Here is an 11,524-nt window from a genome sequence, read left to right as displayed (position 1 = left end):
CTTAAAAAAAATCAATGGGATCGTTTAATTCTACTTACATTTCACAACTTCAGGTTTTGCAGTGGAGAAAAAGAAAAAAAGTAAGTAATTATTATTGTAGGTAAGTCCTATCCATGGTTCAACAATCGTGCTTTTCTTCATGTCTATGTATAATGTAGTGGTGTCCTCGTTGTTGAACCCCTTCCTCACCTCTCAAGATAGAGGAGTTTAGTGTAGCTCCCTGACCATGGAGGTTCTTCAAATCTTAGATGAAGTTTGACTACTGGCCTGGAACTTTATGTTATGGGCATCTTTATGAGTGTACATGGGAGTAAATAGCCCTCTCTCATAACTACTCTTTTTTTTAAGTTTATTTATTTATTTTGAGAGAGATAGTGCGTGGGAGAGGCAGAGAAAGAGAGAGAAAAAATCCCAAGCAGGCTCTTTACTGTCAGCACAAAGCCCAATGCGGGGCTCAAACTCAAAAACCATGAGATCATGACCAGAGATGAAATCAAGAGTCAGAAGCTTAACCAACTGAGCCACCCAGGCGCCCTTGAAGATAACCACTCTTGAAATCGACATTCTGTGTTTAACCATTTAACCCCAAGGGAACTTTAACTTGAAAATATAATAATCACTTTTACTTGACACCTTCATTTCCTCACACCTCTATCCGAACTATAGTGTTGCCCAAAATGCTATTAAAACTGCTTCCTCAAAATTTACTTGCTTCAACTTTGCCTCTCATGGTTTAGTGATTTCATTGGTCAAAGGTTCTCATGCCCTTAAAGTCTTCTGGCCTAACTGGAGTGCTCATGCTCCAGTTACAGTGGACTGGCTGTAAATATTTAATAGAATTTTCCTTTATATGTGTAACTGTCAGTTTTGTTGTTTTCTTTTTGGGCGCTGATAATCCCAATCCCTGATGCTGACATAGTCCATGAGCTTGTCAACATGCTAAATTGCTTCTTGAATGAATTCAAAATTTGGTTTTGATTTTTGTTATTTTGAATTAAGCCTTAGCACAGTTTATTCTTTCCTGTATATTTTCTACCATATGTATTGCTTCCTAAATTGATTATATTATGATATATTTTAGTATTTTACATATAATTTGTGCATTTTCTCTGTGTAATTTCACTTGGAAGGGTTTCTTACATCTAATTCACTAAGCTACAGTAGATGTCATTTGTTTCCAATTTTCATGAGATTTTTTTTTCTTCATAATTTTTCTCAGGACAGTTATTACTTCCTTATTCCTTAGGCTATAAATAAAAGGATTTAGTAAGGGAACTACTATTGTAAACAGAATAGCAGCTGGTATATCTTTATCCCCCTCTTCGAGCAAATTTGGTCTAATGTACATGAAAAAAAGAGATCCATAGAATAACGAAACAGACAAAAAGTGGGATGCACAAGTAGAAAAGGCTTTGGTCCCTCCTTCTTTGGATTTCATTTTGAAAATAGTAAAGAGAATGTACAAGTAAGATATTAAGACACTGCTTATGGTGAAGACTTGAATTGACCCTGAAAAGATAAATAGTACCAGCTCATTGACATAAGGGTCAACACAGGAGAGTCTGTATAAAGGAAGAATATCACAGTAAAAGTGGTTGATGTGATTAGATCTACAGAAAGCTAATCTAAATAGAAGCCCTACATGAATCATGGAATGTAGATTTCCAGCTATGAAGGCTCCTGTGGTCATCTGAATGCAGAGTTTCTTTGACATCATGGTGTGGTACTGTAGTGGGCTACATATGGCCACATAGCGGTCATAGGCCATTGCTGCCAGAAGAAAGCAGTCTGCAGTTTCAACGGTGCAAAGAAAATAAAATTGTGCCATGCATTCATAGAGAGAAATCATTCTGTTCTCAGAAAAGAAGTTCCCTAACATCTTAGGAGTAATGGCACAGGCACAGCAAGAATCCACAAGAGCGAGGTTGCCCAGAAAGATGTACATTGGCACGTGAAGATGAGGCTCTTTTGAAATCAATATCACCAGGCCAAGGTTCCCTACCATGGTGATCAGATAGATGACAAGGAATACCAAGAAAAGAAGCGTCTTCAATTCTGGGTGATCTGTAAATCCTGTCAGGATAAACTCACTTTTCATGGTATGATTTTCTTCAGCCATTCCTGAATTCTCTGTTGAGAAAAAAATTGTGGAGAAATTAGGTACTAATTTATAATATGTCCAACTTGACTGCCAATCTAACTGGTTCATAAGGATGAGGAACATATTCTATAATGCTTTCGCATGTTATGTGGATTTGATACATGCCTAATTCTGAGTTAGTATCAGTCTCCTGAAGCTATTACCTATGTAGCTACTCTTTAACATTTTTCCAGTATATTTTCAGGAAATATATCAGATTATATGCACAGAGATGGCTTTTGAGGTCTTAAGAGGAATATTCAGTGCAAAAAGCTTCTCTCTATGGATTAGGGAAAGCTGATTCATAATTTCAATGTCAGCAATTGGTATCAGTGTTCCCAAACAATTTCAGGGACTGTATATGTATTAACAGTGATGTTGAAAAGACGACTTTCATACACTTATGTTCACAGCAGCATTATTCACAATAGCCAAAGCTGGAAACACCCCAAATGTCCATCGATGAATGAACGGATGAACAAAATGTGGTATATACATACAATGAAATATCATTCAACCTTAAAAAGGAATGAAATTCTGACACATGTTAAAACATGGATGATCCTCAAAGATGTTAAGTGAAGTAAACTAGACACAAAAGGACAAATACTTTATGATTCCACTTACATGATGAACTAAAGTAGTCAATTTATAGAGACAGAAAGTAGAGTGATAGTTGTCAGGGAGAGGGAAGAAATGGATAGTTATTGTTTAATATGTATGGGGTTTAATTCTGGGAAGGTAAGAAAGTTCTGAAAATAGAGAGCAATGATAGTTGCATAATAACATAAATGTACTTAATGCCACTAAACCTTATACTTAAATATGGTTTAAATTTTGTTATGCATATTTTATCCTATAAAAAAATTTTTAAGAAGATTTTCATTTGCACATTCTTAGCAATTTACTATTGTCAATGCTAGTGGATACAAGTTTATTTTTTTATTTTTTATTTTATTTTACTTTTTCAATAGGCTTTACGGCCAGCACAGAACCCCATGGAGAACCCAGCTCTGAACCTGAGGCAGAGCCCAATGCAGAGCTTGACCTCACTACCCTGAGATCATGACCTGAGCTGAGATCAAGAGTCAGATACTTAACTAACTGAGTCACCCAGGTGCTCGCTCCTATTTAAAAATCAAATGCTTTTGGGGGAAAAAGTAGGGCTATTTGTGAAGTATTTATACCCCTTTGGCTGGGAAGGGAAACTGATATGGATAGAAGCAGAAAAGAGAGAGAAGGAGGGAAAAGAAAAAAAAATGACTGTATTTAAAATGTTTCAGGTCAGTGGGGTGCCTGGGTGGCTCAGTCAGTTAAGCGTCCAAGTTTCGTTCAGGTCATGATCTCCCAGTTCGTGAGTTCCAGCCCCGCATCAGGCTCTGTGCTGACAGCTCAGAGCCTAGAGCCTGCTTCGGAATCGGTGTCTCCCTCTCTCTCTGCCCCTCCCCAACTTGTGCTCTGTCTCTCTCTCTCTCTCTCAAAAATAAATAAACATTAAAAAAAAAAAGTTTCAGGTCATTTATAATACCATTCACACATGCAACGTAAAATTGTTCATATATGCATGTACCTGAATAAATTTAAATGCTATCAAAAGAAATTGGAGAAATCTTAAGGGCTAAGAATTGATAAATTCATTTATATAATTATACATCGAAAACATCATGATTAAATCAAATGTCAAATGGAAACTGAGAAATTATTGCAATAAATATGATAATGCTTCCATGGCTTTATTCTAGAAATAGCTTATAGAAATCAGTATAAATGATCGCTAGAAAACAGATAAAGGACAGGAACAGAAAAATCTCGAAAGAAATACAATTTTGAAACAATAAAAATGTCTTATTTCATTACTAATCAGAAAGATATCATTTTAAATGAGAGGGCAAATTTGTTTTGCTTTTCAAAATAGTAAGAATTTTTTTAAAAAACAAACGATCCTTTCTAGTTCTGTCTAAAATACACTGAGATGGGAACACAACTGCATCCCTAGTGGAAGTATGAATTGGTGCCATCACTGTAAAATAATTCGGTAATTAATTGCAGAAAGAAATATTTACAACCTCAGGAAAAGACTTACATATAATGTCCATTGTAAAAAATTCAAAACACCTGAAGGGTAAACATTTGCTCAGTACGATTAAGTAAATGTGAATCATCCATGTGATGGGATATTGTGCAGTTATTATTTAATGTTTAATATGATGATAAAATAAACATAAAAAATGTGTGAAAAATAAAATATAATGTTCATATCCAGAATAATCCTAATTTTCCAAGTAAATACATAAATATAAAGGAAAGGCAGCTTGGAAACACATCAAAAATTAATACTGGTTTTCTCTGTGCAATGGGAATTATAGGTCACTTTCTTCTATATATTTTACTCTATTTCAAATTCTCAACAATGAATATTGCCTTTATAATCAGAAAATACAATTTTTATTAAATAAATTCAATGACATGCTCTTAGGTCTGCTGTGTTTTATAACTTATTACTCCACAACAATCATTATTGTTTTCTGCATGTTATAGTCCTATTGCGGATAACATCACAACGGATGCGTTGAGCAAGTATCTGCTCCATCTTCGTGATAATGACATTTAGTTATAAATGATAATAATTTGCCAGCACTCTTGGGTGTATCTTGAGTCATTCAGGAATACATTCATATCTTGTGGTGATGCATTCTTTTTCTTTAAAAAAATTTTTTTTAATGTTTATTTATTTTTGAGAGGGAGAGAGAGGGACACGGGTGTGGGCAGGGGAGGGGCAGAGAAACAGGGAGACACAGAATCTGAAGCAGGCTCCATGCTCTGAGCTGTCAGCACAGAACCTCACGCAGGGCTTGAACCCACGAAACCATGAGATCAGGATCTGAGCCAAGACACTTAACCTACTGAGCGCCCAGGTGCCCCATGGTGATGCATTCGTAAGGACACTTTTCTCTATGTAAAGCAATGAATTTTTGGTATTAGGTTTTTCTCTTTGGAGTGTCAAATGTTAGCATGATATTTTAAGCTTCTATAATCTATTAAACTTTTAGTATATTTGTAAAAGTTCAATTATCTATCCCTTACATTTTGCCTTATTGATAGAGTTCTAATTTGTTGGAGAATGTTTTACTTCAATCTACCTTTGTTTATTTTAGTTAATTCAAGAATCATTTGTTCATTGGCCTGGTATTTACTAAATGCCTGCTCTGTGCTATGTACTTTCTTAGAAGATCAATTGATCCTCTGGACATTTCCATGTTGATAGTTTTCTGGATATTCATTGACCAGAACCACACTTTGTATTCCAGGAACAGAGGAAAGGTGTTTTGGAGAGATGTAGGGAGATCTCTTTCTTTTTGCCTTCCTGAAAATATTATTAACTTTTAAATCTCAGACTATTTTGGATTAATTCCTTTAGGAGCAATATTTAAAAAATGAACATTTGAAGTCTCTATAATTTGAATTAGATTTTCATTAAATGACTTACTCTTGGCAACCTGAAGTCTAGAAATGAATATTTTAAATCTATATAAGTGTAATTTGAATAATTTTTTTCATTAAATGCCTTACACTTGCCAGCTTGAAGTTACATAAAATAGTAAGATTTTCTTCAGTTTTCTCAGTTGTTTATAATTAGTCTGACAAAAGTTAAGTTTTACACTGGTATTTTATTTCTCTAAGAATCAAAAGAGAAACTAGAAATTTCCCACACATTACATCAAGGTTTTAAAAGAATGGCTTAAAATTACACCTGACTCTTGAACAACACAGATTTCAACTGTGCAGGTCCACTTAAACATTGATTTTTTTTTTCCATACAGTACAGTACTGTAAATGTGTTTTCTCTTCCTTATGATTTTCCTAATAATATAGAGAAAACTCTCGCTGACTTTATAAGGGTTCTAGTGAACAGTTCAAGTGAACTACTACTATTTGGGGCTCAAAAGTTCTATGAGGATTTTCAGCTATACACAGGGTCAGCATCACTAGCATCCACTTTGTTCCAGGGTTAACTGTCTATTCATTTCTCATACAATTTGTTTAATATAGAGGGAATGTCCAACACAGGCATTTTAAATACCAGTTCACTGTAGAAGCAAGTGAACAATCTATTTCATCTGTTAAGTTGTAAAAGTGGCAAACCGTATTATTCAAAGAAGTTTCAAAAATATTGTTAATGTTTCCTGTTATTACTATGATAGTGCACCTTTACTTATTTATTTTTGGTAATTTAGGCTTCTCTTAAAATCAGAAGTGATACAAATGAACTATAGTCATTTGTTGAATCTTACACAACAGACTTTACCTTTAAGGGAAGATTTAAAATAAAAGATTGAAAAGTAAGAATTGCAAAAAACCCCCCCAAAACCTTAAAGAATTTAAAGAAATGTTTCTAGGGGCTCCTGGGTGGCTCAGTCGGTTGGGCGTCCGACTTCGGCTCAGGTCATGTGGGTTTGAGCCCCACATCGGGGTCTGTGCTGACAGCTCGGAGCCTGGAGCCTGCTTTGGATTCTGTGTCTGCCTCTCTCTTTGCCCCTCCCCTGCTCATGCTCTGTCTCTCTCTGTCTCAAAAATAAATAAACGTTTAAAAAAAAAAGAAATATTTCTAGAGGTTAATATTTCCATCAAAAAAAAAAGAGAGAGAGAGAGAGAGAGAGAAAGTTTTAGTTTCTTACCTGGTTTTCTCTGATAAGAGTTTTATGGAAGCTAGTTGGTTGTCTGGCGCTGATTTCTAAAGTAGATGCAGAAATAAAACTCTATCCTTTTGATTGTTTAGGAAAATATTTTTACCAAGAAGTCGGTGCTGATGTTTATGTCATTGGTAGAGAATGGTTTAAATATTTTAAATAATTCTGAGGGGATTTACTTGGCATTGACATCAGAGCCTGGGAGACCTAATTTCCTACACATTACAGACATACTGAATAGAAATAATGTATCCCTTGAGACCTGGATAGTAAAGCAAATGCCCATCTCCAAAAAAATTTGAAGGGCTATGTTTTGATTTTAATTTATGTCCATTTATACCATTTTCCTTATCATCAATCTGAATATAGAATTCTAAGTGGGAGGAAAAAATTCCCACTGGATTGGTCATTAAAGGCTTATAAAAGAAGTGGAAACTAAGCTGGGATTTGTTGCCACAGAGAGAAGAAGGTGTAGAGTGAGCAGAAGTCATAAAGTGCGCCTTTCCCACCTCATTTTAAAATCAGTTTACACTTTCTAGAATCTTCCTTTATTAAAAAAAAATTTTTTTTAATCTTTATTTATTTTGGAGAGAGAGAGTGTGTGAGCGGGGAAGAGAGAGAGGGAGACACAGAATCGGAAGCAGGCTCCAGGCTTTACGCTGCCAGCACAGAGTCCAACGCGAGGGTCAAGCTCACGAACTGTGAGATCATGACCTGAGCTGAAGTTGGACATTTGACCAACTGAGCCACTCAGGTGCCCCTAGAATCTTCCTTTAAAAATATATTCATAATGTGTTTAATCTTACATCTTAGTTACTAGAATAAACTTTACTTTTTTTTCTTGCAAATCCAGAAGCAGCTTCTCAAAAAGTCTCCTTTCCTCAAACTAGTCCCTTATTTAGAACTTCCATCATTTATAGTGTAATGAATCCCCATTACACTCTTGAGATTGCCCATCAATCTCAATCTCTGTTTGGTTAATTACTCATCCTGCTTATCGTAACTCTTAACCATTTGAGCTTGTTTTCTCTCTTTATATTCTGCTCTCCTAATGTACCATCTCTAAGCCAAGCCCTTCTCATGGTTCTCTGAATATGTCACTTCCATTCCTCATTTTGTGACTTTTGTCTCATCTGTATTTACCTCTTCTGTATTACTGCCACCATTTTCTTTCATCTATGAAAATCCTATCCCCCCCCTTTAATATTTAGACCAATGTCTATATAGCTTCCCTGGGATAAGCTCATCTACCTTCTTCCCAACCTCCCAAGCTCTTGTTACCCGTCTAATGGCTCCCAAGTCTCACTATTTGCATCGTGTGGTCCCCTGGCATTTCATCGGTTAACTGTGGCTTTTCTCTGCTTGATTACAGACTCATTGACATCAGGGTCATGCATATTTCTGAAATGTACCCAAGGACATAACAAAGAACAAAGAAGAGAAAAAAAAATCCCTCCCATCAGAACTTAAATTCTAAAGTGGTGCCTGGGTGGCTCAGTTGGTTAAGCATCTGACTTCAGCCCAGGTCATGATCTCATGATTTGTGGGTTCAAGCCCTGCACTGGGCTCTGTGCTGACAGCTCAGAGCCTGGAGCCTGCTTCAGATTCTGTGTCTCACCCTCTCTCTCTGCTTGTCTCCCAACCATACTTTTTCTCTCCCTCTCTCTCAAAAATAAACATTAAAAAAAAAAAAAAAAGAACTTAAATTCTAGAGTAATGTGATTGTTTCAGGTGAGGACCACAGTTCTCTTTTGTGCTAGTATGGCACCAAGGGGAAACTTTCTCCTATAATGAGAGCTAGTTAAAAAATGATGGAGGAAGACACTACCAAAGAAACTGTCGAAGAATGAAGAATGTTGCTCCTAGCTTACTACTCCATTCAGCTCATGATATAACGTGGGGTCAGTGAAAGATTCATGGAATCAGTGAAAAGAATCATGTAGCTCATTCGTTGGTATTCTACTTTTCTTACAAATTTATGAAAAAATTTATGCTTACTTAAGAATTTTGGCAAGTCTTGAAGTTTAGTACCACAGAACGCCTGCCATTTATTGCTCTATTAGTTCATACATTCATGTGATAAGCACTTTACAGTGCGTACTATGGGCCATCACAATGATAGATTCTGTTCTCATGGAGCTTACATTCTAACAGAGTGGGAAAGCAGACATTAATATGTGCATACGTAAATAAGAACAATAGGAAAAATTAGGAAACGCTATGCTGAGGGTAAAATAGTGTAATGTGAAAAGGAATGGCTGGGAGTTACTTTAGATCAGATGGTTTGAAAAGCTTTATAGGAAAAGGTTAGCAGTCAAGCTGAGACATAGGTAGTGAGAAGCCAGACCTAGCAGTTTGGGAAAGAGTATGATAGGTACAGAAGAAGTAGTGAAAATTCCTTAAGGCAGAAATAAAATTGGCATGTTTGAAGAATCCACAAAAGCCAGGGGAAAGTGGTTGGTGATGGGATTGAAAAGTTGTTCTCATAGGGTTTATAACACTGAGTATAGGGTTCTCAGTGCATTGAGAAGCCTTGGAGGGTGTATTAGTTTTCTATTGTGCTGCAACAAGTTGCCACACACTCAGTAATTTAAAATAACACAAATTTATTCTTTTGCCATTCTGGAGGTTAGAAGTCCTAAATGAGTTTCATCGGTTTAAAATTAGAGTATTGATATTTGCCTTTCCTAGCTTCTGGAGTCCGCCTGGATTTTTTGGCTCATGGCCCCCTTCCACCTTCAAAGCCTGAAATGGCCAAATGTTTCTCACATTGTTTCACTCGAATTCTGACTCTTCTGCTTTGTGTCAACATTAATAAAATTGCATTGGGCCCACCTGGATAATCCAGGAATATTTAATTCCCTCTTGCTTGTAATATAACATGTTCACAATTTCCTAAGATTAGGATGAAGACATCTTTGGTAGGCCATTATTCTGCCTACCAAACCAGATTTTTAAAGCAGAGAAATGGCACTACCTTATTTGCATTTTAATAACAAACACTCTATCAGTCCTTCAGAAAATGGATCATGAAAGCTAAGGGTGGAGGTGGGGAGACCAGGTGGGAGGATCTGACAGTATCCTGCTCAGAATAAGGATGACAGTCATTGACATGAGAAATGTAGATGGATTTGAATTACATTTTGAGGATGAATCAACAGGATTTGCTGACAATGTGGATTTAAGAGGCAGGTGTGAGGGGGTTAAAGAGCTAGTGAAGAAAATGCCTAGATTTTTTTGCCTTGAGCATCTGAGGGGAAGATAGTAGCATTTCTCGAATTGAAGGAGATGAGCAGAAATATTTTCTTGGCAGGGTTGGGGGAGCTAGAAACACGAGTTTTATTTGATCACTGTTATGTTTCAGATGCATAGCAGTTATCTAAGTGAAGATGTCAGAGAGGCAACTGAATGTGAAAGATAAGGCTAGAGATTAGGAGTCATGTGCATATGAACATGTAAAGCCTTGGAACTGAGTGACATCATCTACAGAAGGCTGGAAGGCAAAAGAAGGAAGGGTGATTGCGAAAGAGACCTCTGGGACTTTCTGTTTTGGATTAGACCAGATTATCTAGCATACAAAATGCCTGGTGGGAGTAAAATACAGTGATATCGAAACAGGAAGTATCCTAAAAAGGATAAGGTCAGAATGCCAAATCAAGGAGCTTGAATTTTATTTAGTAAGCCCTGAATAAATTTGCCAAGGGACTGACTCCATCAGATCTGAGTTTCAGTAAAACAATTCTGTGTGTGACTCATTGCTTTATTCTGTATGCGACATTTTGTATGTTGACATGACAAGGATGACAAATGAATCAACAAATGTTTGGATGCCCCTTATGTACCATGTAAGATGAAAGCTGTGGAATGAAGATGACGCTAAGATTTTTATATATAAAAAGTCAAATATAACAAAAAAGACCCAATTTAATGTGATGAATGTTGTTTTGCTTTTCTGGTCATGTTCGACTCATGATCAAAAATTAGTAGTGCTTGTAAGAATGCCAAGCATAGTGCTAACAAGCCATAGTAATTCATAGCAGTATAAGACCCCAGTTCCTGTTTGCTGTGACTTACAACTTACTCTACTGGGGAGGCAGTTATGTAAACAAATAATTATAATTCAAAGTGATAGAATCTATAGTACAATCATACATTCAGAACGCTGTGAGAACAGATGGGAGTGACTTAATTTGCCTGGGGGTGTTAAAAAGGCTTTCTGTAAGAAAACTGTCTCTTCCCAAATAAAATAATACTTTAGGTTGACAGTAGAGATCAAATTTCCATGTGGGAGAAGCAAATCTCCACACCCCCAAACCTTTTTCCAGATTTTCATTTTCCCCCTGGAGAAGTAGTCACCACTGCTATGAAACCCTTGGGAGCCACAAGAAGACATTGTTCTTCCATTCACTCTGGCCCAAATGAATCCCTGCAGCACAGAGATTAAGAAGGATCCATTGTATATATGTCTTGACTAGACTTGGAGATAACCACTGGGAAATAAAATGTGTTAATATACCACTAGAAGAGCAGTTCTCAACACTTTCTCTCTACTGAGAAAGCAAGTCGGGAGATGATGTTGACACTCCTCTCAGCTTCCTCCAGTAATGAGCAATTGCCTGCTGGCTAGCTATGACTCTTCTTTATTTTCTCACATTCAAGATATATTGTGATGCAAAGGAGTGAGAAATGTATTCCT

At 36.5% G+C, this 11,524-nt stretch overlaps 1 protein-coding gene across 1 annotated transcript; it reads right to left on the bottom strand.

Annotated features, from left to right (window-relative positions):
* Positions 1–1,046: 1,046 nt before the first annotated feature.
* Positions 1,047–2,119, bottom strand: LOC122492355 (olfactory receptor 5K1). The gene has a single exon (XM_043596058.1). The coding sequence runs from the start codon at positions 2,117–2,119 to the stop codon at positions 1,151–1,153; it is 969 nt and encodes a 322-aa protein (XP_043451993.1). The 3' UTR covers positions 1,047–1,150.
* Between the last annotated feature and the right edge of the window lie 9,405 nt (positions 2,120–11,524).

This window comes from Prionailurus bengalensis, chromosome C2, assembly GCF_016509475.1.
Source record: "Prionailurus bengalensis isolate Pbe53 chromosome C2, Fcat_Pben_1.1_paternal_pri, whole genome shotgun sequence".
Classification (NCBI taxonomy): Eukaryota; Metazoa; Chordata; class Mammalia; order Carnivora; family Felidae; genus Prionailurus; species Prionailurus bengalensis.
This window is presented reverse-complemented; position numbering and strand designations above follow the sequence as displayed.

Bases quoted from the DNA above. Each gene is read 5' to 3' on its own strand.
- LOC122492355 (XM_043596058.1), bottom strand. From the start codon at position 2,119: ATGGCTGAAGAAAATCATACCATGAAAAGTGAGTTTATCCTGACAGGA.